The sequence below is a fragment of the Peromyscus maniculatus genome, chromosome 5, assembly GCF_049852395.1.
Source record: "Peromyscus maniculatus bairdii isolate BWxNUB_F1_BW_parent chromosome 5, HU_Pman_BW_mat_3.1, whole genome shotgun sequence".
NCBI classification, from domain to species: domain Eukaryota; kingdom Metazoa; phylum Chordata; class Mammalia; order Rodentia; family Cricetidae; genus Peromyscus; species Peromyscus maniculatus.
Window position 1 is genome coordinate 95,870,671 of NC_134856.1, and position 26,391 is coordinate 95,897,061.

The 26,391-nt window shown below is 46.6% G+C and overlaps 1 protein-coding gene across 1 annotated transcript in view; it reads right to left on the reverse strand.

The window, feature by feature from the left end:
- The window catches only part of Edaradd (EDAR associated via death domain), a 44,558-nt gene that overhangs the window by 12,396 nt on the left and 5,771 nt on the right, over positions 1-26,391 (reverse strand). Inside the window, exons 2-4 of the mRNA XM_006980159.4 lie at positions 19,491-19,546; positions 18,362-18,401; positions 12,549-12,607 (exon numbers count right to left, since the gene is read on the reverse strand). Coding sequence (XP_006980221.1) covers positions 12,549-12,607; positions 18,362-18,401; positions 19,491-19,546 — 155 coding nt within the window. The remainder of the gene's footprint in view (positions 1-12,548; positions 12,608-18,361; positions 18,402-19,490; positions 19,547-26,391) is intronic.

Below are 26,391 nucleotides of genomic sequence, written 5' to 3' on the forward strand. Positions count from 1 at the left end.
AAGAGGTCAGGTCCACGTACAATAGCCCCTGGAACCTGAGAGCAACAGAAAAGACTGGTTCCTGAAAGAGACCGAAGCAAGTGTTGGAACTAGAGATGCTGAGCAGATTCTGGAAGGAGAGATGAGAAGTGGAGAGCAAGCTGAGAGGTCTCAACCTCCTGCAGTACCCAAATCCTACACTGTGATGGCAGAGTCGGGGCCAGAGAGAAGGGAGGGGACCCTCATGGGTTGCAGGAATCACCTGCCCTAAGCAGCGGAAGTGAAAACATCTCTCCGGGTGGGTAGTGCTGCCACAGATGTGGCTGGAAATCATGGCTGGGTCTCTCTGGAATGTTCCAATGTACCTAGCTCTGAAAGGTTCCCACCTTGCCCCCATCAGGCCTCAGCTGACACGTCACTTCCTCTTGGGGGCCTTCTCCAAATGCCCCATGTGGGTTCTGTGACCTGGGTCCTCCCACAGTATCCTGTAGTCTCACCCACAGTGCCTGGGGCATTGGGTTTGGAGTCTGTCTTCAGCACTAGACACCAGGCCGCATGGCAAGGACATTGTGTGTATTATACAGCGGGGGATCGCTGGGGCATTAAGTGTCTGTGGAGGGAGGCAAAAAACGGAGGGAGGTAACCGTGGACACAGAATGCAGCCCATGTCTTCAAGACCATTCCACAAGTTGCCTTTCAACAGGAGTCTCCTTACTTCTCCTCCATCCCTGCCTGCTCTGTGGCCTCGACCCCATAAGCCCCCTTGGGTCTCACCTCCATTCCTATCCACTTAGTCATTACCGAGCACCCGAGTGCTATGCTTTCTCTTGCGACACTTTGAAGGGACCCTCAAGATCAGGCCTATTGATCTTCCCCATAGCAGGAGGTGAGGGTCATTAGCCTCTCACCTGAGATCCAGCTGCTCCACCCTGCATGACCCTAACAGCTGTATGTACTTCTGCCCCAGGACATGCTGGATCATCTAGAGTGTGGGAGCTTAACGGAGGGGGGACTCCATCTGTGGAGTTGTCATTTATGTTGGGGTGAGACTTTTTGGTGATCAGAAGCTTTGGGGTCACCCACACGCCTGCCAGCAACCCCTCATCCATGCTCCCATAGGTAGATCCAATCACCTCACTTTACCAGACTCCTCTCGGACAGAGTCATTGCTTTGGTCAGTCGCAGGAGCCCTCTCTGCGGTGAGCAGATGTTCGTCCATGTCTCCCCGGGACAAGTTCCCACCACCCCATCACTCCTGGTTACCACCCATCACTCCTCCTGGTTACCACCCCATCACTCCTGGTTACCACCCCATCACTCCTGGTTACCACCCCATCACTCCTGGTTACCACCCCATCACTCCTGGTTACCACCCATCACTCCTGGTTACCACCCCATCACTCCTGGTTACCACCCATCACTCCTGGTTACCATCCATTACTCCTGGTTACCACCCATCACTCCTGGTTACCACTCCATCACTCCTGGTTACCACCCCATCACTCCTGGTTACCACTCCATCACTCCTGGTTACCACCCCATCACTCCTGGTTACCACCCATCACTCCTGGTTACCACCCCATCACTCCTGGTTACCACCCATCACTCCTGGTTACCACCCCATCACTCCTGGTTGTGTGCCGGTTTGTCTGATAACTGTGGGCCCCTGACCAATCCCTGGAGTCTCCTACACTCTAAATCCATCTTGCTCTAACCTGCTATGCTTTGCTGGAGAAAAGAAAGCTACAAACCTCACACATTCATGTTATCTGACCTCGCTGTTCCCTGCTCATCCGAAGCTCCACATTAACATAACATGATGGTTAATGCTGTGGGCTTGATAGGATCTAGACCACCCATGAGGCACACCTCTGGGCACATCTGTAAGGGATTTTCTTGATTGGGTTATTTGAAATGGGAAGACTCACCCTAACTGTGGGCAGGACCTTCCACCTGTGGTCCAGATGGAAGGAGAATTAAGGGAACCACTTTTGCTTTTTGCCTGCTGGCTTCACATCTCATTGGCAAGTTCATCTACTGTGTTGTTGCTGCAACTGTGCATGTTGCCATCTTTTCTGCATGAAGCCCTGGGCCTCTCCAGGAACCCTTCAGGCCTTCAGGGCCAGATTGGGACTGCTGAGGCCTCTAGCAATTGCTGAACTACCTGGACCACTTCCTGTAAACCAATCTACTAAACCCTGCCCCCCTTTGCCATGTATTCACTCTGCCAGTTCTGTTTCTCCAGAGAACCCTAACTAATACACCTGCCAACAATCCTGAGTTGTTTTGGGTCCTGATGCAGACCCTGCACTCACCACTGGGTCCCCATCCCCTTCTCTCCTCCTGCTTTATAAGGTGCGGGCTGAGTCAGTGGACTCCTCCCACCCTCAGGAGTCTTAAGACATTGCCTTAAGTCATTGTCTTCTCCACATCAACCTGTAGAGAAATGGTGTCATTGTCTCCAATATCTTCCCTTGCTTCTTGGGTTATGAATTTTGTGCACACTTCTGTTACAGCTCTACCATGAAGGGCAGCAACTATGTCTTACACATCTTTATATCGCTAGTGCTGAGCACAAAGGCTGTGTTCAAGGTAGGTTTAACTATGTGCTGAGGCTGTGATTCAGGTGTAATTCAGCATGCACAAGGCCCAGGGTTTGATCTCTGTCCCCTAATAAAATGGGCATAAACAACACATGTCTAAAAGCCCAGCACTGGAGAAGTGGAAGGAGGAGAGTCAGAAGTTTGAGGCTAGCCCGGGTTACACAGTGAATCCCAGGCAAGACAGAATATGTCTCAAAAGAAAATGAAACACAAATAAAAAAGTCAGCTAACTAAGAGCAGAGGCATTGGGAGGTGAGAGGCACATACGTGGAAGAGGTCCTCAGCAGAGTGGAAAGGCCTAGAGGGAAATGTCACCAAATAAAGCATGAAAGTGGAGAGCGGGGACCCAAGAAAGGGGCCCAGCTGGGTTCAGACAACTAGAAAGACAAAATGATGCATTCAAGAAAAGAATTAAGTAAACATTTAAAAATTAAATGACAATATGTATCTAATTTCATTCTTCTGCTGGTGGAGGTTCCGTTTTACCAACACCGTTTATTAAATAGGCTATCTCCCTCACCACTGTGTATTTTTGCCTGTCAAGAATTAGGTGGATATAGCTTTGCTGGCTTATTTCTGGGCTCTCTATTCCTTTCCATTTGTCTGTCTGTTCTTGGGCCAATCCCAGGCTGATTTTGTCACTCTGGCTCTACCATACAATTTGAAGCCAGGTATTGTGATTCCTCCTGCTGTATTTTCACTCCTTGGGATTGCTTTAGGTATCTATAGTCTTCTGTGGTTCCACACGAGTTCTTGTGTTGTTTTTCCTAGATCTGTGAAATGTCACATCAGAAATTTGATAGGTATTAAATTAAATCTGTAGGCTAATATAAAGCAGTATAGTCATTTTCACAATATTAATTCTGACAATCCATGAGCATGGAAGGTCTTCCTTCCCACCATCTAGTATCTTCTTTGGTTTCCTCTTTTATGTCTTGAAATTTTCATTGTAGAGGTCTTTTCCTTTAGTTTGGTGTATTCCTGGGTCCTTTTTTTTTTTTTCTGCTAATCTGAGTGGGATTTTTTCCCCCTAATTTCTTTCTCTGTGGTATATTATTGCTATATATGAAGGGTATTGCTTTTATTTTTATATTGGTTTTGTATCTTGCAACTTCACTGGTTCTAGTAGACTTTATAGGGTCATTGAAGAGATGTCATGTCATCTGTAGGTAGGGATAGTTTGACTCTTTCATTTCCCTTTATTTTTATTCCCTTCATGCCTCTCTCTTGTGTAGTTGCTATAGCTAAGATTTTGAGCATGGTATTAAATAAGAGGGGAGAGTGGACGTCTTGGTCCTGGTTTTAAAGGAAATGCTCTCAGTTTGTCTCCATTTACTATAATGTTGGCTGTATAGGTAAAGACCAACATCTCAGGAGTCATGTGTTCAAAGCCCAGCTAGAACAAAGATGGCACAAAGGTGGGAAGGGATTAAATCCAGGCTGGGTGCAGGGATCTCTTCACTGTGGATGAAAAACTAATTACAGCAGAACACACATTTGAAAGAAATGCCACGGTTGTTGCTCAGATGAGAACCAACTAAAGATTTGTGTACACTTAGCTCTTTCTTCTCCTTGGTGGTTTTTCTCTGGGATGACATAGGCCTTCCACAGCTGGAGTTGAAGTGTGGGTCAAATCCCTCAGCTGTTGCTAGAATTGGGAGGCCAGGGTGCTGAGTGTACTTCCAAGTGTAATTCCAAACTCACACTACAGGTACAGAGATAAAAGATCTTGGGTTTTCCCTTTGTATATGGAGTGAGCTAGTTATTGTTCAGAAATATCACAGAACACTTTACAGGTGATTATGGTTGGTGCATGCAAACACAGGTAGACCACAGGACATGGAAATTACAGGGTGGTGGGAGCTTCTCTTTAGATCCCTTTCATTCAGAAAACCCAGGCTTGTAGTAGCAGTGATGTTGGGAACAGCCATGTAGTGAAGGGAGTAGCATCATACACTGGTTGTTCTGTGATTTTCCTGAGCTGCGTAATAGTGTGTGAGCGCAAGAAAGACCATTTCATTTCACATGTTAATATGGAAAAAAAAGTTTACATTTGGGTGATTATTTCAATGTATTTTAAATACTTTATTTAATATTTAGAACACTTCTTATATTTTAAAATTTTTTATTATTATTTTAAAAATATTTTTGGGCCGGGTGGTGATGGTGCACACCTTTAATCCCAGCACTTGGCAGGCAGAGCCAGGTGGATCTCTGTTAGTTTGAGGCCAGCCTGGTCTACAGAGTGAAATCCAGGATAGACACCAAAGTTACACAGAGAAACCCTGTTGGGGGGGGGGAACCAAAATATTTTTTAATTTATTTTTAGTTTCATTTACGTGTGTGTGTGTGTGTGTGTGTGTGTGTGTGTGTGTGTGTGTGTGTTTGTATGTGTACTTGAGTGTAGTGCTCTTGGAGACCAAAGGCATCAGATCCCCCAGAGCTTGAGTTATAGGCAATTGTGAGTCACTCAAAATGGGTGCTGGAAATTGAACTCAAGAGAATATACACTTTAACCACTGAGCCATCTTTTCAGCTCTATTTTTGGTGTGTGTGTGTGTGTGTGTGTGTGTGTGTGTGTGTGTGTGTGTGTGTGTGTACCTGAGGAGGCCAGAAGAGGGCACTGGATCCCTGGAGTTGGAATTATGGGTGGTTATGGCCTGCCCAACATAGGTGCTGGGAGCTGAAACTCTTGCAAAATGCAACAATTTTCTTTTAGATGTTTATTTCTGGGGAGCTTCATCACAGAGTGACACTGGGGAACCTGGGTTTGCTGTGGCACCAATGTGAACCAAGGTTGACATTCCATTATTCCCAGTCATCAAAAACAAGGGCAGTAAACCTCAGAATGACAAGGCAGATCCCACAGAAATGCCAGTGAGATTATCACCAAAATGCTTGACCAGAGCATTAATCTGGATCAGCGTCCGGCCATCGGCCATCGGAGGGCTGTGAGGGCCAGGAATGACAACAGCATCTTTCTAACAGCGGTGAGCAAGTCCAGAAGGGTAAACGGGGTGGGGTGGGGGTGTGTGCCAAAAGGCAACAGAGCCTGCCGAGAGGGGCGGAGCTGGGGCAGAGAGGCAAACCTCAGAGTATGGGCTGCAGGGTTGTTTCCAGTGAGGCCATGACCCAGGACTAGTTCACAGAGAGGGGAAATCATGGCAAGGGCAGGATCTGGGACACACAACTGTGATCTAGAAAAAGTAAGCTGGTGTTCTGAGGGAGTTAAATGTCAGAGGGAGATAGAATCAGATGGCTATCTGTTTGGGACAGGATTGCCTCTGCTTATCAAAAGATGAAAAGAGAAATTCTATTATTCACTTTTTTTTTTTTTTCCGAGACAGGGTTTCTCTGTAACAGCTCTGGCTGGCCTGAAACTCACTCTGCAGACCTGGCTGGCCTGAAACTCACAGAGATCTACCAGCCTCTGCCTCCCAAGTGCTGGGATTAAAGGTGTGCCCCACCATCTCCTGGCCTGTTATTTACTTTTAGTTGTTTAATTTTTTAAACAAAGATTTATTTTCATTTTTTTAATTTACATGTATGTGCATGTGTGTCTGTGAATGTATGCCACATGTGTATGCCCACAGAAACCAGAAGAGGTCATAGGATCGCCCGTAATTGGAGTTACAGACAGTTGTGAACTGCCACATAAGTGCTGAGAACTGAACTCAGGTCCTCTGGAGGAGCAGCCAGTGCTCTTAACCACTGAGACATCTCTCCAGCCTCTATTTCTTTTCTTGTTTTTTAAAGACAAGGTCTCATGTAGCTTAGGCTAGCCTTGAACCGACTATGTAGCTGAGGATGACCTTGAACTGAACATCCTGCCTTTACCTCCCAAGTGCTAGGATTTCAAATGTGAACCATTACACCAGGCTTGAGTAGTTTTATTTATTTTTTTTAAGTTTTAATAATATATCTATTTGTGTGTGTGTATGTGTCTATGTGTACGTGTGTGTGTGTGTGTGTGTGTGTGTGTGTGTGTGTGTGTGTACACATGTCATTGTATGAGTGTGGAGGTCAGAGGACAATGTCTGGGTCCTCTCCTTCTACCATGTGGGTCCCAGGGACTGAACTCAGGTCATCAGGTTTGGTAGCAAGTGCTTTACCTACTGAGCCATCCTGACATCCCAGCTCAAGTATTTTTAACATCAGATGTCTATTCAAGGGTAGCATCTTCAATCTGATATGAACTGTTTGTCGGCCATAAACAACTGAGGCAGGGGGATGGCGAGGTGATTCCCAACCCCTTGAAATTAATTCTCTCTTCCAAGAAGCCCAGACAACTGTGTGTCAAGAGACCTTTTTGGCCTGGCTTAAGGAAACATGTGGTCTATTTGGAATGGCAGGCTACAGCAGAAGTTTCTCTTTTAAGAGTTTAAAAATACCACGTATGTATTCTAAGGAAATCTGCAGTCTTACCTGGTAGTGCTGGTTTCTTGTCCTATAAACTTCACACCAGGGGTAAAGTAAGAAATTGCCAAATAAACCAGAGTGATCTGATTTTCCCTCAGAGAAAAAAGCTCAAGGACCCGCCAATCTATGAAACAGATCTTGTTGGAGCTTGAAAGGATTGTTGCGTGTCCAGAACTGCAGGCAGGGGCCTGCCGGGCTGACGAACGACAGATAGCATCTGCAGCCTTGCTGGTCCCTGCCATGCCCTGTTATTACCATGCACTTAATGGCTTCGGATCTGCATAGCTCCTGGTGAGCCCATTGCTCGGCCAAGACAGCTAGGCTGCTGGTTAGAATTCTACCCAGGGCCTCCCAGTCCAGTGCCAAGAAAGGAGCAGCCCCTGAGGAAGGATTCCGGTCAGAAATGTCACCTCCATGCTCGTGTATTTGAACACTTGGTCCCCGGAAGCTGGCACTGTTTGGGGAGGTCATGGAATCTCTGGGATGTGAGGCCTCACTTGGAGGACTTGGGTCACTCAGGGCGGGCCTTTGTACACCCACCTCTGCTGCTAGCTCTCTGCTTTCTGATCCACCACGATGTGTGGAGCAGCCACCATATGCTCCTACCACAAGGACGTCCTCCGTACCCTCCCCACCATGAGGGACTGTATCTCTGAAACTGTGAGTCCAAACAAATTCTTCCTCTCTTAAGATGTTTCTGTTGGGTTTTTAGTCACAACAAGAAAGGAAACTCATACACCCTGCATTTACCAGGGGAGTGCTGGTACCATCCACCCAGGCGGTTCTTTCAGCCCAGTACCCTTCAGAACCGGAGGAAAAGCCTACAATCTCTCTAGGTTTTTGTGGACTGGTACACCAACTGCTCCCAACAGAGAAATGTCAGGACTCTAGGGGCAGCATGGGAATGGCCAAGACAAGCAGGACAGCCATCTCTCTAAAGAGCTCAGATCAACCACAGGGCATTGCTAACTTTTTTGGTCAAATCTACAAAAAAACAGGTGATGCTTTCTTGCATATGTATATGTGTCTAAAAATAATGTACAATCTAAACAAAATTAAATTCTCATTTATTAGAAATTATTTACTACATAGATATCAGTGGAATGATTTGCTGGATAGTCTATTTTTCTATTCTGTTAACTGTATTTTCATCATTAGTAGAAAAGCTGGTAAAGATCTGATAAATCCATAGGGCCTTCGAACACAGGTCATCATGTAGAATTTGCAAAACATACGGGGCTATATAGCCAGGTCTTTAAGAAATCAGGCCACTCACAGGGTGTAGAAGGGATGCCTAAAGGGATGCCTCAGTGCATGGTGCCTGCCATCTGTGAAAAACTGAGGAACAGTAATGACTGATACAGGCTGCCAGCTCTCCCCAAGCTGACCTAGAGAGTCAACTCAATCCCAGGCAAAGTTCCAGCAAACTATTTTTGAATATTGACAAACAGATTCTAAAATTGATACAGAAAGTAGATTCCCTCCAATCTAGAATAGTTAGTTGGAGGAAAGCAGTAGGCTCTAATTGCCTAACTTTAAAACACACTATGAAGCTACAGTTATCAAGACAGTGTGGTGTGGCTAGGAATCTAGTCAGATACCGCCAGGTTTCAAAGTTGTAGTCAGTAACTTATGCCAGGAAACTGCAGGATTCAGATTATTAGCCAGAAGAATAGGATTTGAATACTAACTCTGGACCTGGGTAAAGACTTGATGTTCTAAAATGTTAAGAGAATTATAGGAGCTCTGCCCGGACCTCCTGAAGGAGACAAGATCTCATGTAGTTCAGGTTTCCTCAAACTCACTTTGCAGCTGAGAGCAACCTTGAGCTTCCTGGTCCTCCTGCCTCCATCCCCCAAGTGCTGGGATTACAGGTGTCTGCCACTGTGCTGGTTTTCATGTGGTTCTGGGGACGGCACCCAGGGATTTCTTCATGGCAGGCAAGTGCTCTACCAATGGAATCCCATCCCCAGGCCAAGATTGTCGTCTTGGAGGATTTCAGGTAAAGAGCAAAGAGGTGCCACTGTCCACTGTCCCCTTCCTTAAGGAAGAGAGGCGGGTAACAGGACACACACACATGTTGTGAAGGAAGTGAGGGAAGATTGGGGGTGGGGAGGTGCAGGGTGTGGGGGAGAAGGAAGGAATATCAAGAAAAACAAATTATGTCTTAAAATGCCTTACTAATCCTATCGTTTTGAACATTAACTAAGAAAGGAAACAAAATATTAATCCAAATGGCCTGCCAAACACCCAGACAGGTAGATGCCCTCTAGGAAAGCTGTATGTTCTAGAGGTTTTTAAGTAAGATCATAATGTCTACCTCAACATGTAGGTTAGCACAGCGGTCTCCCTGGCCATGTTCTCTGTCACACTGTAAGAACATTTTCCTGTTCAGTGGTCCCTGTGGACTTCATTAAACATAATGTCTGTTCTGCTAAAGGCCCTGTCGAAAAGGGGAGAAGATAACCCACACACTAGGAGAGAATTATTTGCAAAAGATACTTTGAATAATGAACTACCTAAAATATGCAGAGAACCCTTAAAACCCAACCAAAGGGACACAAAGAACCAATTTAAAAACAGGCAAAACCCAGCTAGACAAATGGCTCACTGGTTAAAATCCCCGGCTGCTCTGGCAGTGAACCACATGGAGCAGTTCAGAACTGTGACTCCAGTCCCAGGGAATCCTCCACTGTCATCCGCCCTCTGCAGGGACCAGGCATGCTTGTGGTACCCTTACATACACGAAGGCAACACACACATGAAATAAAAATAAATATGTCAATACATCTTTAAACTAGAAACAAAATCCCCAAACACTCCTTATAAATAAAATATACAGATAGAAAATTAACATATTAAAAGACACTCCATCCACATCACCTGCCATCACAGAAATGCAAATTAAAACAGCCACTATACACCTATTAGAATAGCCAAAACAATCAAAACACAGAGAGCACCGAATGCTGGAGAGAATGTGGTACAACCGGACTTTATCAGCTTCTGGTGAGAACTCAGAATGGAGCCGTCACTCTGGAAGCCACACTGTGGCATTGGCTTCTGACAAAACTGAACTTTCCCACTGTGCGAGCCTCAGGCATGCTCCTGGACACTTAGGCATGCCTAAACCTGCACATGGCTGCTTAGAGCTGTTTTTTTTCCTAAGTGCCAGAACGTTGAGGCAACCATGGTGAGACATAAGACCCTCACTCTGCAATGACAAATTCAAGACACTGGAGACAATGAAGCCGTTTTTATTTTTCAGTTCTGTAGAAACTGCCATCGGCCTAGAGAAAAGGCAAAAATGGCTAGCACCACTGACTTAGGGCACACAATGGTGTTTAAAGTCCCTGACCGCCAAAGCTTCCTGCCTCCTTTGTCCCAAGGTCTGGTACACCAGACAGCTACAATCTCCCTGCTCATTTAGCATACTCCTCACTAAATTTTCCACCCTAGTGGTTCAGGAGGCAAAGGTTTAAGGTATATCCAGAGATTTAAAATTCCTCCCTTTTTTATTATCACTCAGCCATATAGCAGGCTCCCTGTAACTTTTCAACCCAGGATAAACTGCCAACATCTAGACAAGCTGGCACCAGTGGCCAGCTAAGGGGAAACAAGGGCACAGTGCTTCCTACTTATCTATGATTGTTTAATGAGCTCTAAACACAGCTCATATTGAAAACAGATCAAAATGATTTATTTCTTACAACCATGATATCCCTCAGTAGGTAAAAAGATAATCAGTGGTATATCCTGATAGTGAACTGAAATATTACACAGCACAGAAGAGCAATGAAATACCAACCATTAAGAGACACAGAAGTTTAAATGCCTATTACTAAATGCAAGAAGCCCTATGGTGTGATCCCAATTTTGTGACATTCTGGAAACGGCAAAACTATAGAAATGATGAAAAGATTAGAAATTGTCAGGGGCTGGGGGAGGGAGGGAGGGGTGAGCAGCTGAGCACAAAGGAGTTTTAGCGCAATGAAACGACCCTGTGTGATTCTGTCATAGCAGGTGCATGGCATTAACTATTTGGCCAAAGCCACAGAATGCACACCACCCACAAAGAGACTTAATGAACACACTGGCCTGCGGTTGATAGTGTCTCAACGTGGGCACACCGGCAGAAACAACTGTGCCACCGTGGTAGAGGATGTTGGCAATGTGGGAGGCTGTGTGTGTGTGGGGGAAGGTGCTAGGTGGGAAATCTCCATAGCTCCACCCCAATTCTCCTGTGGACCTAAAACCACTCTGGTAAATAAATGATTCAATTCTAGAAAAAGAATTGATCATGGTTTTTTTTCCCTAGGGAATGGAAAAAATGCCAGTTAGCTAATCCACCAATTAGACCCTCTGTTCTCAGAGTGTAGGAGGTCTCAAAGTCATCAGTTCCTATAACACTTTCTTGTCCCACTACCAAGAGAAGCCACTTCCCTATTAACAGTGGCCCCACTGGCGCCCAAACTCTAACACACATCTTCAGCCCACCTTAACTAAACCTTTAGTCCATCACCTGACAGGTCCTTTTCCACCTCATCTCTTCCTCAAAACGTGGTTTTGATTTTAAAGCATTGCTAAACAAAACTTGCTAGGACTCAACTTGGTGTGTGAAGGAATGGCATGAATCAGCCTGTCTTAAAGGTTTGCTTTCTGAGACAATGTGCTCGCTGTAGATTAGGAGATTGAACTGTAAGCAATGTTGCTGGTGAGCATTGAGAAATGAGCAGATGTGAACCTGATAGGGCCAGGCACTCCCCAGCTTATTCTTTGAGACAGGGTCTTTCACTGAACCTGGAGCTTCCCGATCCACATGCTTCTGCCCCCCAGAACTGGGACTGTGGGCACACACTTCTGTGCTTGGCTTTCTACATGGGTGCTGGGATCTGAACTCTTGGGTCCTCATGCTTGCCTGACAAGCACTTTCCTGACCAAGTCATCTCCCCAGCCCCTGTTTTTTGATGATAAAAGGTTTAAGATTTCAAAGCTTAGACCGTATGAACAAAACAAGGAGAACAAAGAAATGGCTGAGAACTGCTACAATTCCACTCTTCGCCTTTAGACACTCACCCTCGCGGAGCTTTACTGAGTGTGTGTGGAGGTCAGAGCCTGAAATTCAGTGTCTCCCCACCATCACCCTCCACTATAGACATCAAAGACCTCTCACGTGCACTCGGGACTTCCACTAGTCCATCTAGCCAGCTAACTCCTGGGACCTCCTGGTCCTGCCTCTCTCCCACTGAGATTATAGGCAGGCCGCCACACCCGCCTGCGTTTACATGGGTTCTGGGCTCTGAACTCAGGTCTTTGTTCTTGCATAGCAAGCGTCTTCCCAGATCAAGTTTTGTCTTTAGAGAAGGGTCTCGCATAGCACAGTCTGATCTCGAAGCCATGATCCTTGCGTCTCTGCCTTCTAAATGGAGGGATTACAGGCATGCACTGCTACACACACCCTCATTTTTATTTTTAAAGCTCTTTCAGATCATTCTTATAAAAGCTCTGGGTATTTGCAGTTTAACAAACAGTTAATATTATTCTTACCTGATGCTGATCATCAGAATTTGGTGGGCAGCTGGAACTGACTGTATCACACTCCTTGGCTGGGGGGGCAAAAAGAACAATATACAGCTTGATAAAGAAAGCACACACTCCAGTCTAAGACCTAAAATTTAACTCAGAATTAAATGCTGCCTTGACATCTGGTAAAAATTGGGATGGATCTGCATGAGCACAAGTTCAGGTCCCAACTCTTCTCTCCAGCCACACAATGTTCTTCTTAGGGGGAGGGATTAAGCATGATTTTGCTGATTTTGGAGAAGAAGGGTTCCTTTCACTGCCAACAAAGAATTATTCAAACAAGGCAGTAGTTTTTCCAGGGGAACCAGACACCCCACCCTGTAGATCCCACAGAACTTGCCTCTCACAGTCTATACTCCCTCAACTGTCCCATGTTCCTAAGTGCAACCTGGTGTGGCTCTGTACACTGTGGGGTGTCCTTGTTTCCCAGGCTATATGTGACTCCATAGCTGCACCCCATTTCATCTGTCCAGGGCCAGGCACCATGTGTTTGGCCAGCCCAATAACCTTTAGAGTAGCATCAACAGGATATAGAGAAGGCGAGCAAAACTACTTCCTGGTCAATAGAGTGGCCAGGCCATGGTCAAAGACATTTGGTGAGAATGAATTATATGTTCTTGGTTAACGACCTTCATTGGTGACGCCTGCCTGGGGTGGACTTGAACTTAGCCTGTGTGGCTCAATGAGGCCATCTCTTGTCCCAGAATGAAAACTATTGCTAGGTGGCTAGAGAGGAGAGTGGCTGGCAGGTTAGTCTCTGGACACCCACTTGTCCTAGCAGTGAGAGCATTGTACCCTGGCTGAGTGCCCCTTGGGTTCCACCGACCAAGGGGATCCTTTGGTGCTTCGTGTGCATGGTGACCACGTGGGCCACCTGAGCTTGGGTCTGTGCTAAACGTGATCTGTGGATGTACGGCAGCAGCACAGATGAAGTGTGGCTCTTATGGGGCTTCCAGAAGAGAAGGCACTCTCCACCCAGGGAGAGTCCTGTTCGGCACCTTGGTTGATGTGATTCATCAACCTACCCCTTCACTGCTGTTCTCCTTACCACTGCCTATCTTTCCCTTGACCACTAAGGGCATTGAAGTGGCAGGCAGGGTAGGCTGAGGCCCCGGTGCCTATCAGAACAGTAAGGAGGCGGAGCATTGGGTACTTATTGCTCTCCCAGCCAGTGAACCTGACTTTGCTCAGCATTGCTGCTTCCCGTATCCAAAGAGTGAATCTTGCCATCAGGGAGTTGGATGGCCCCACCCAGGCTGCAAACAAGAGCACTCAACTGGATGGAGTCCAGACCCCCAAGAGATCCATGACTAGTCTGGAGGAAAGCCCGTCAAGGGCTTGTTTAATTTGAGCATTCCTTACAGCAGGCTACGTGCGTGATGCTGAAGTTGTAAAATGAACATTCCAGAGGCTGGGAGAAAGTAGCTCAGCAGCAGAGTGTTTGCCTGGCATGCACAAGGGTCTGGGTTTGATCTCCAGCACCACAATAAAAAAATCAAATGACGTGTATATTCTGGGTGCTTAAAATAACAGCTAAGTTCAAATTCCTTGGGCTAGGGATGTATCTCAACATTAAAGCACTTCCCTAGCATACACGAATGCTCAGATTCATGAAAAGAAAAACCGGAATCAATCTATATCACTTTTCTTTGCATTTTAATTTTTTAAACTATTTTATTTCATTTCGATTTATGTGTATGTGACTCTGTGTGTATGCGTGGGTGCCCTCAGAGGCCAGAAGAGAGCATTGGATCCCCGGGAGTTACAGGCAGTATGCGGGTCCCAGGAGCCAAACTCAGGTCCTCTGGAAGAGCAGTAAGTATTCCTAAGCACTGAACCGTCTCTCTAGGCCCTGCATCTTCAATTTACTCTGACATTTTTGAACAGTAGAAGAGAGGCACTCCAAAGAAAATGGTAAGATTTTGTATGTATGTATGTATGTATGTATGTATGTTTGTTTGTTTGTTTGTTTTTTCAGGACTGCGGGTTGAACTAAGATCCTCATACATACTTTGCAGATGTTCTACCATTGAGCTTGTCTCTGGGCTCCTTTTTTACTCTGGTGACAGGGTCTTACTAAGTTGCCTAGGATGGCCTCATTCTGTAGCCTAAGCAGGCCCTGAACTCCCCATCCTCCTGCCTCAGCCTTCCTCCCAGTAACAGGCCTGTACCTTGATATACACGAGGGCTTGTCTGTGTACGGTTGTCTTCTGCTGTGAATACTCACTGAAAAACCAGGACTGTTTTTTCCCAAACACGTTTGCAAATGTCACAGGAAGACACATCCTCTTCGGGATGCTCAAGTTAGCTGTTTCTGGGAGAAGTCAGGAGATGTGTGATGGAAATGTAGTAAGTTCCTGTAATGAAGCTGAACAGCTTCATCATCAACTTGACTGAATTACAATAACCATAGAAACACACCTCTAAGTGTATTTATGAGAATTTGTCTAGAAAAGTCTGAGAATAGCCCTGAATGTCGGCAGTACTACCCCATGCGCTGGGGTCCTGGACCAAAAAAGAAAGGAGAAAGGAAGCAGGCTCAGTGCCAGAATTTTTCTCTCTGCTTCCTGACTGCAGATGTAATGTGACCATCTGCCTCACGTCCCTGTGAAGGATTGGATCCTGAAATTTTAAGCAAAGTAAGTCCTTCCTTAAGCTGTTTTTTTTTTGGGGGGGGGAGGTGTCAGGGATTTGGTCTCAGTAACAAGGAAAGTAACTAATCCATGAGGATCTCACACAAGTCAAACACCTGCAGGATCATAGTGGAGTTCTGGAGAAAAAGCCCAGCAGAATGTCCCCAGAAACCCCCCACACCTAGGGACAGGGACTGACTTGGAGGAAGCTAGGCCTTTGCCCATGAGAAAGTAGGTGTGATAAATCATAGGCTGATCACTGAAATTACCCTAGATTTCCACATGACTTGCACCAAAACCACATCATTCAAAAGCACTCGAGCTTGGCCCGCATTAAAGAACAGCTCTAAGCCGCGCACCAATAATGCAGGACTCTAGCGACAGAAGAACAGATGCTCGGAAGCTTGCCTAACCTATTTAAGAAAATGAGTCTGGAGGCCGTTTCCACCATAAGGAAGTTGTTAGAGCTAATTACCCATGACTACTATATTAAGTAAACTAGACACCCCCAATTCACTGGAATGCTGGAATTCTAGCTGATACTTAATTAGACTGCAGTTTATTTTTAGGTCCACGAATTAGTCTCTTAAATTATTTTATATGAATTTTATATTTCTAAAAATAACTTTTTCTAAAAATTTATTTATTTATGTACTTATTTATATATTTATGGAGACCCAAGGTCAATATGAGGTATCTTCTTTTCACCTCATTGCTTTTGAGACAGGGTCTCTCACTGAACCTAGAGCTCAGTGTTTCAACGAGGCTGGCTGACCATCGAGCTCCAGGGCTCCACCTCACTCCGCCCACTAGTGCTAGGTTTGCAGACTCAAATCCCCGTGCCTGTCTTCTATGTAGAGCTGGGGATCTGAACTCTGGTCCTCATGGTTGGGCAGCCGGCACTTTGTGGACTGAACCATCTCTGCAAGCCCTTCATTTACTCTTAGTCAGCATATAAAGCAGCAGATTTCACTGTGGCACATTTCATACACAGCATCATTATACTGCCTGTTACCCCCTCGGGCTGCCCTCCTCCTCTCCCCTCTCTTAAAGAACAAATCCCATGAGAAAACTATCGGAAACGTCGAATGGTGGATTTGTCCTCATTCGGGAAGATGAAGGAAAATACTATCAGATATTAATCGCCGTATTATTGAATTCAAATTTAAAAACTTCTAACCAAGATTCATTTACCTACAAAATAGTACATTTATTTGGAGATTTAAAAAGTATGCACTTTATATTATTCCTTGTAACATGGGACAAAGGTCTGCTGCACAGTTTCAAAGTCATGCCTCTTGCAAAGGTATGAGGACTTGAACCAAAGTTGTAGAAATCAGATTCTGGGAGAACCTGACCATGTTTCTAGTGCAGGGTCAGGTTGCTAAGCAGTGACCTTTTCCTTTCAAAACAGGAAATCACATTCAAGGGCAAAGAAGAAAAGAGCTTTATGACATGTATCCAAGTGTTCCCCGTTGGCCAGTCTACTTAGAAGCTTTTGACAGTCCCCAAACTGATTTCTGTGGAGTTTGGACCAGCCTTCTTCCCTCGATCTCCATCCCTGTAAGTGCACATGCTCATTAAAACATGGTCTAAAACCTGGATCTCCTTTGTTGAATTCTCGTGTGTGTGTGTGTGTGTGTGTGTGTGTGTGTGTGTGTGTGTGTGTGTGTGTAAGGGAAAAAAGGTTAACAGAATACTGTGACATGAAATTGGGAGGGATTATGTGGGGGAAGAAAGTGACTCAGCCCGAGGGAGCAGGGGCTGTGACTGCAAGGGAGGGGAAATTAGAATATAATGACACCAATGTAAGGCAGTGCCATGATGAACCTCCTCACTCTGTAGGCTAACTTGAAAACTGAATCAAGTGAGCTAGAAAAGAGGAGCTCTGGATGAGGGTCCGTTTACCTGTGGAGAAGGTGCAGGGGAAGGGAGCTGCTGGAAATCTCCCAAGCACAGCCATGGTTTACACTCAAGCCGGGGTTCCCGGATCCCACGGTCACTCCAGGAACAGGCACAGTATAGAAGAGGACTGACACATTAATGATGTCACTCTAAGGGACAGGGGAGTCTGGGGCCAGGGAGGGGACTGGGCAGCGCCTTGGCTGAAACCTGGATTTATCCACTGATGGCCCTGGTGGGACTCTCTCCCCCATTCCCAGCACCTATCAGGGGACATATCAGGAAACCCACCTGGGCAGGGGCTCTACAGACCGCAGGGACCACCAGCCAAGTGCCCTGCCATCTCTATTGCTGGGATGATCTGATTGTCCCTTCTCCTCATCCCTGGGTTGTCCACAGGGTACACAGTCAATGTTGTGATATAACAAGTAGCGTGGCGGCTTTGCAGACACCCCACAGGGCCATGGACAGCTAGGGTCTGACCATTTTGGATCCTTTCCTTGTTTGAACTTGAGGCTGTGGGTCATAAAAGATAACTCTGGGGCCTGCATGCATCATGGCTCTGGGTAGGCTCCCTGCCTGTTACCATCTTGAACAGCATGGTGGGGTGCTGGTGGCTCTGAGAGCCTCTTCTTTTCCTCAACAGGAAGTGTCACCCAAGAGCAAGAGCAGCACAGAGGACAGCAGAGCCACAAGGTCAGTGAGCTGAGGCAAGAGCACCCTTAAATGTGTGGATCCGAAGCCCCTCGAGACCTCGAGCTAACAGTCTTTTCCTTCCTTCTTGTCTTCTCTCTCTCTCTCTTGGTTTTTTGAAACAGAGTCTCACTCTATAGCTCAGGCTGGCCTAGAACTTACTGTGTAGCCCGGTCTGGCCTTAAACTCCCAGCAATCTTCCTGTCTCGGCCTTCCAAACGCTAGGATTATAAGTGTGAGCCACCACACCCAACTCTTCCCTCTTCCCCTCCTTCTTAAACAAATTTGAGTCAGTTCTGTTCCTTGAACACAGAAGCCGGCTGGCTTTCTTTCATCCCTGATGAAATGCAATTTATAATCTGGTATCAAATGATTGACACATTTTAATAAGAAAATTCATTTCTGAGGACAATTGTGGCGGTTTCGAGCTAAGTTGCTGGTCTGTTTCTGTTTTATCACCTTCAGTGAGGCAAACTGTATTTTGAGTAGTGCTTTGTTCCAGACACTCAGTTACTCACAAGCTGAAGTCCTTACATTAACTGTTCTTACCTTTAGGGAGGCCGGTGTCTTGAATGGGATACTTGTCTGACTGCAGAAACGGACAAAAGCAGAGGGTTATTTTTAAATGTCAGTTCTGAGATCAAAGTGAAAAGAGAGCTTTGTGTTGGGTTTCAGTTTAAAACCCTGGAAGAAGGCTGGGGTGTAGCTAGCTCATCGGCAGAGTGCTTGCCTGGCATGCAGAAGGCCCCAGGTTCCGTGCCCAGCGTTGCTATAGAAAGCAAAACAAAACCCTCCAGGTCTTCAGCCTCAGACTTATCGGCAGGCCTGGCTCGCTGTTTCTCTTCTGAGCTGATAGGAATGAAATCAGAGTCGACAGGTTCACGTCGGAACGTGAAACAGAGTAACCCCCCCCCCCCCCAACTTCCTGGGCTCTGCCCGCTAAACCACGCTTCCTCCCTTCTGGGCTGGGCTCCTCTTCCTCTCGACTTCCTGCAGCCTTGTGCTCAGATTTTTGTCTTTGTGCATTCTGGGAGGACATGTTTCTTCTTGCCATTTCTGTGACAGCTGTTTGGGTCAACACATATGTGTTCTGGGCAATATTCACTGTTGTAGGACTCTGTCCTGGGTTTGAATCCTGGGACAGGACTCCTTGTTAGAGATTTTGAATGTTGAAAGGTGGTTAACTAAAAATAGATAGTGTTAAAGGTTGAGACCAGACAAAGACCTAGGAACATCTAAGAAGTTCACTGCTGGTACACATGAAGCAACAAGAGGCTCTAATACTACTTTGTTGCTGTTTCAGAAAAGGTCTCATGTAGCCCAGGCTGGCTTCAAGCTTGCTGTGTAGCTGAAGATGATTTTAGACTCCTGAACCTCCTGCCTCTGCCTACAGAGTGCTATGATTACAAGTGTGTATCACCTTACTCAGTTTATGTAGTACTGGGGATCAAACCCAGGGCTTCATGTGTGCTGGGCAGGCACTCTATCCACTGAGTCACATCCTGAGCACAGGATCTAACTCTGTTTTTAGCCTGGAGATGATGATGCCACAGAGGATACCATGAGAAAGAGGTGTATCTTTGGTAAACATGACTTTGGGGTTTCTGAGATTTCCTGGAAACACTTGGTGACTGCAGTGTGATGTAACAAGGCATGGAGAGTCCAAGTTGCCACCTACCATAGCAAAGGATAAAGTGCTGGGGTCTGTGTCCTCCACTGGCTCCTTTATGTGATCTGGGGAGAGACAAAGGGACAGGATTGTCTTTGAGACCAAAGCACAAATGAGGCCCTCCCTGTCATTTTCACATCTGAATGAGCTACCCTTTCCCAGCAATATAAATGCGCTGTCATCTATTCCTGCAACCCGAAGAGACCTGTGCATGGTACTTCAAGGAAGACAGCAAGGAAGAGAAACAGAAAAGCAATACCATGATGCTCAGGACTCAAAACAACCAACCAACCAACCAACCAACCAGCCAACCAACCAACCAACCAACCAACCAACCAACCAACCAACCAACACAACAGGTTATTTATGAATATGTTCAAATACTGGGAGTTACAACCAACTACAGATGACACAAACATGATCCGATTCCTGCAGGTGTGCACATGTGTGTTTAGGCCAAGGGACAACCTGAGGTGTTGTTTGTAGCAGTCATCTACCTTCTTATTTTATGAAATGAGTTCTATGAGTTTTATGACATGAAATGGGTTCTCTCACTAGCCTGGAACTCACCAAATAGGTGAGGCTGGCTGGATAGCAAGACCCACGGGTCTGCCTGTCTCTGCCTCTCTAGTGCTTAGATTGCAAGTGTGCTCTACGGCACCTGCTTTCTGTCCATTGGTTCTGGGGATCAAATTCAGGTCCCCATGTTGCAAGGCAAGCATTTACTGACTGGACTATCTCCCTAGCTACTAACAACTCTACCTGTTAGGTTGGGTGTAACTTTAAGGATTTTATACTGAATCCTGTATATTTACTTATTTCCTAGTCCCCTAGTCTCTGTAACTTGCATATATATATATATATATATATATATATATATATATATATATATATATATATATATAAAATTTTAGGAGGCTGGAGAGATGGCTCAGTACTTAAGAGCACTTGGGGCTCTTGTAGTTTGGTTCCCAGCACCTTCTTGAAGGTTCACAACCATTTGTTAACTCCAGTTCCAGGGGATCTGACACCCTCTTCTGACTTCTGCAGGCACCAGGCGTGCACAGGGTGAACATACACACATGCCTTTAAAACACTCATACACATAAAATTAAAAAAAAATTTTTTTTCTTAAAAAATATCACTTTAAAATATTAAGATTCTTGGGCTGGGGAGGTGGCCCAGTAGATAAGTCATTTGCCATGCAAGCATGAAGACCAGAGTTTTAATTCCCATAACCCAATGAGCCAATCAGGTATAGCTGCTGTCTGCAATCCCAGCCCCGGAGAGGCAGAGACTGGGAGAGCTGCTAACTAGACTAACTGGAACTGGCAAGTCGCAGGCTCAGCAAGAGACTATTCCCCAGTGAATAAAGGGAAGGGCTCCCCTCAGTGAATAAAGGGGAGACCCTCCCTCAGTGAATATGGGGAGACCCTCCCTCAGTGAATACGGTTGGAGAACATTGGAGGATGGTTCTCAACGTCAACCTTGGGCCTCCACATGCATACATGTGCACATGTACCTGTGCCCACACATGAAAAAAAAACATGTATACACACACAAACATACCACATACACATGGGAAAAATAGCTTGCTCCCGAGACAGACGGAAATGGTCTAGACGAAGCATACATTCACACCTGCACAAGGATTCTCCTATCATTAAAAAAAAAAAAAAATTGTATGAGGGAAAAGAAACAATTCCTGGGATTGGTGGTATGTGCCTACGATTCCAACACTTGGGAACTGAGAAAGGAGGATATGAGTTTGAGGCCAGTCTGAGCTACATAGTGAAAAAAAAGTATGAGAAAAAAGACGTAAGAGGGGGAAATGGCCGTGACGGCTGGGAAAGGCGCAATGTCTCCCACAGCGTCAGTGAGGAGCAAACAGGGATGTTAGAAGAAGAGAGCAGCAGTCAGTTGTGGCAGAGGCTGGAGCCTCACGTAACCTTGGGTAATATTGAACTTGGGGAAACCTTGAGGTGTGGCCTTGGGGGAGCCTCTAACTGCCCTCAGATGAGTCCTGAGGTGAGACGTTGCCGCCATCAGGATGGGCTTTAAGCTGCCTATGCCTGGGAATGTCCTCTGGGACATAAGATCAAATTCAGGTCCTCTGGCCCCTGGACGCCGCATGGCGGATGATCACTGGTTGGGCTAGACATGGAGGTCACGGGGGCAGCTGACCTTCTGCTCCTCAGAACCTGGCTGCCATCTGTGACATCAGAAGGCGGGTCTGCTTGAGGGCAGCAGGGCTTTTGCTGGTTTGCTTTCTGAAGCACAACAAGGTCCCAGAAAACCCAGGAAAGGCATGTTGAGAACTGGGTACAAGAGACATGCTCAAGCCTTTTTTGTTACTATGTTTTGTTTTGTTTTTGAGACAGGCCCCCATAGAGTCCAAGCCGGCCTTGAACTTTCTATGTAAGGGAGAATGGCCTTGACCTTCTGTTCCTCCGGTCCCTGCCTTCCCGGTGCTGGGATGACATGTGTTTGTCATTACTCCTGGTTTTTGAGGTGCTGAGGATGAAACTCGGGGCCTCACGTGTGCCCCGCACACACTCTCCCGGCTGAGCTACATCCTCAGACTCCACATGTCTTTTCTTTTTTTCATTCATCACACACGCTTGACTGCCCTGGCCTTTGCTGTAGACTGGGCTTTAGATTAAGCTCTTATTTGTCTGGCTGTCAAATGAGTTCACAGACCCGGGTTCACGGTGGTGCCCCACATGCCACCTCTGATCCAGTGCCTTCTGCTGGCAGCTGGTGTGGGTCAGGTTGCCCCGCCGCCGCTTTTGTTCTCACAGGCCCAGAGGTGTGTGTGCCAGGGAGGTTGTAGGGGGGAGGGCCTGTTCCTGCTTCTTTGAGACAGATCTAGAAGTCGAAAGTTTTTTTAAAAGCCTTACCTGGAGGCCTTGAAGTTGAATGTTTACAATACGATTAAGTATAAAATCAAATCATTTATCTAAAGCTTGAAAATGTTTGTTTTTACAAGCCCCAGGTATCAGCAGGTTGGGCCCACAGGCAAAGCTCCAGTGCCAGATGTGGGGCACCAAGGGGTCTGAAACAGAAACGGACGGGGTGGGGGGTGGAGTATGTGAGCCCCGAAGAGGGCAGAGTCTTCTCTGGGGTGATGGGGACATTCCCCTGGCCCCAGCTGTCACCCATTGTCTGGCCAAGTTTCCCTCCCCAGAGCTGCCTCAACCACCCCAAACAAGTTCAGATCACCTCACACCAGCTGGCAGCTGCCTGATGTGGTAACTGGTGTTCCTCCCTCACAGGCAGGCACCTTCTAGAGAGTTCTACCTGGCAAACCCATGGGGGTTCCTGACGGGGTACCAGTAGGCTCTCAGCGCCGGATTCCGGTCAGAATGAGCAGGCTAGCCCAACATTCAGAACCTCTGGACCCCATTAACCTGTAATGTTAGGAGTTATCGGGAGCCAGGTGTGATTACACACATTTCCAGCATTCTGGAAATGGAGGCAGAGGTTCGTGAGTTCAAGGCCAACTTGGACTACATAGTGAGCTACAGCCCACCCTGGGCTATCGAAAAAGCCTCTATCTCAACAAACAGTGACAACAAAAGAACACATATGTCCCCTTCCCATATCAGTCTGTGACAGTGACTATGGGCACCCCACAGTGAACGGCATCTCCAAGCTAAAAGTCCCCAGCCCTGACACCTGAAGTAACAGCTAGAATCTCTCCTTCCCTCACGCCCACTCTGCACTGCACCACACGTATGGTCTCTGAGATATCCTGACACTCGTGTTGCTTCCTCTCCTCAGATCTTGCTTGAAAGTCCCTTCCCAAGGCAGGCCATCTGACATCTGGGAGCTGTGCATCAAAAACTCTCGGAGCTACCTCATCTGAGCTTGTGTTTGAGAAGGGTCCCATATTGGAGAGGGGATGGGGAGGTCCAGGAAGATATGAGGTGAAGCCTCACTGGGGACCCTCTCAGGTTATCAGCAATAGAACAGCCTCTTTGTCAGGTCATAGTTTCTACACATGGGGTTGTTCAGGCTTTAATCCAGCCCCCACAATGAAACCTCCATATAAACTTAAAATAAAGGGTTGGGGGAGTCGGCTTAGCTGCTAGAGCACTTTCCTAGCATTCACAAAACCCTGGGTTCAATTTCTAGCATTACATAAATCCTGTGTAGTGGTGCATTACTGTAATCACAACACTCAGGAGGTGGAAGCAGGGAGATTAGGAGTTCAAGGTCATTCTATGTTGTAGTGGGTAGCCATTCCAGCTTTGATCTGGAAATTGCAACCCCCATTGAGACTTTGGCAACTGTCACGCCTACGAGGCAGGGCCAAGGGAGGCACCGGAGACCCGAGATCGGGATGGGCCAGCGCTCTCTCTGTTCCTGGACGCTGAACGTTGGAGGTGGACAGAGCAGAGCTCCAGAGAACACCGCTGGACTGAGATACACCTTCCCCAGACCCTGCGACCTACCTATCCCTTAATTTGTAAGTTACACCATTAAATAAATATCCTTTTAACTACGTGGAGTAGCCTTAATAATTTCACCAATACTATGTAGCTAGCTCGAGGACAACCTGGGCTACTTCAGATACTATCTCAATTTAAAAGGAAAAAAAAGGACTATGTTCCAGGAGCTTCTGGTCAGCTGAGCACGTGAACACCTGGGTGGTGGCACCCCGAGAGGCTACGAAGCTTCATAGCTCCATGCACCTTCCTTCCCCAGGCCTCTCTCTGAGTGTCTGTTTCTATATCTGTGTCCTTTGTAGAACCCTTCAAGGGCCGAAGGGGATGGAGAGTCCCGTGACAGGCACTTGGGTCCATCCTCAGCACCACAGAAACAAACAGAAAAACTAGGAAAGGTTAGTAAACATTTTTTCTAAGCCGTTTCGCCAAGCTTCATGGAATTCTCAGAAGCACAGGCTCTCCAACACAGACATGCAATCTTAGAAGAGGTGGCAGTCTTGGGGACAAGCCCTCAACCTGTGAGATCTTCCACCACCTCCTTGTAGTATCAGAATTAAGTTGGATGAGAAGAACCCTGGCTGGGTGTCCACAGAAGACCCGCTTGCTGAGGAAGGGACCTTATACCTCTCTTGGTCACATAAGTGACTCGTGTGACACAACCTCAAGGAAGCCTTGCAGCCATCCTGAGAAAGCTATGAGAACCAACCCCCACCTCCACAGTGTGTGCTCAAGCTCATGGATACACAGAAAAAGCCGGCTTTGAGTCCGCGAGACCTCAAGCTTGGCTGATCTTCTAGCATCAGAGGCTTTTAGAAGTGGCTCAGGCCTAGTTCATCAGACAGTCTCAACTGTGGATGTCATCATGCCCAGGCTTGTCCCATTTGTTTACTTTCAATAATGCTTTTCATTTTTAAAATTTCATTTATTTAGTGTATGATTGTGTGTGTGTGTGTGTGTGTGTGTGCGCTCATGTACATGTGAAGGTCAGAGGACAACTTTGAGGAGCTGTCCTTCCATTTTTATGTAGGCTTAGAGATCAAACTCAGGTTGTCAGGCTCGGGTACCAAGCACCTTTATTCCCTGAGCCCTGTCAATGACCCTGTTTCCTCTTTTTATAAAGACACCTCATATAGCTTAGCAACCTGCTCTTATGACCTCAATTTATCTAGATTATCTTACTAAAAACCCTGTTTTCAAAAAAGGTCGCATTCTGAAATACTGGGTGGTAAGACTTCAACATAACTTTTTCTGAGGTGTTAGGGGTTAGAACTTAGGGTCACAGTCCATCCACGTCCATTCCCCATTCCTGTCCTTTCCATTTGCAGAATACTCACTCTTCCCCAAGCCTTGATCATGATAACATTGAATCTAAATCCAAAACCTCATCTATCTATTCAGCCTCAACCCCGAGATCTAACCTTCTCACCTCCAGAGTCAGCTTGAAGGGGGAGATCTAACCTTCTCACCTCCAGAGTCAGCTTGAAGGGGGAGATCTAACCTTCTCACCTCCAGAGTTAGCTTGAAGGGGGAGATCTAACCTTCTCACCTCCAGAGTCAGCTTGAAGGGGGAGATCTAACCTTACCTCCAGAGTCAGCTTGAAGGGGGAGATCTAACCTTCTCACCTCCAGAGTCAGCTTGAAGGGGGAGATCTAACCTTCTCACCTCCAGAGTCAGCTTGAAGGGGGAGATCTAATCTTCTCATCTCCAGAGTCAGCTTGAAGGGGGAGATCTAACCTCACCTCCAGAGTCAGCTTGAAGGGGGAGATCTAACCTTCTCACCTCCAGAGTTAGCTTGAAGGGGGAGATCTAACCTTCTCACCTCCAGAGTCAGCTTGAAGGGGGAGCACCCCAGAGCCTCTACAGGAGGGACCAGCTGCAGTGTCTCAACCATGAACAAAGTGACATCTCCCTTTACCTAGTACATCCTGGTCCTAAGCAGCAGTTGGCCCCAGAAAGTTTAAATAGGCCCGAAGATGTCTGTTCAGAGAAAGTAAAGAGGGAATCATGTTTGGCTCCCAGTTCCCCAGGCAAGAGCGGGGCCCTTTGTGTGTTCTGGACTCTTTGAACTTGGGGTTTCAGAGTTTTTTTTTTCTTCTTCTTTTCTTTCTTTCTTTTTATTCCTCCCCCACCCCTAACTTTCTCTCACCCACAGCTGTTTTCGTTCCTGCTTGTAAAAATTCAGGATCACAGACACTCAAAGCCGCAGAAAGGCTGCCGTTGGCGTTGACGGCTCCTTTCTCTCCTGTCATGGCGCTGAACTACTAGGGAAAGGGTGTCAGACAAGGGTGTTCCTGTGAGGTCCTTGGAGAACGGCCTTCCCTACTGACCCAGTGGCAAGAATCAAACTGATCAGGGAAGAGAGGAGAGGATGTGAGAGGAGATTCAGAAGCGGGAGATATAAGAAAGGCTACGAAGCATTATAAGTAAGAGAGGCAAGTCTGGTAGCAAGGCCTGTCAT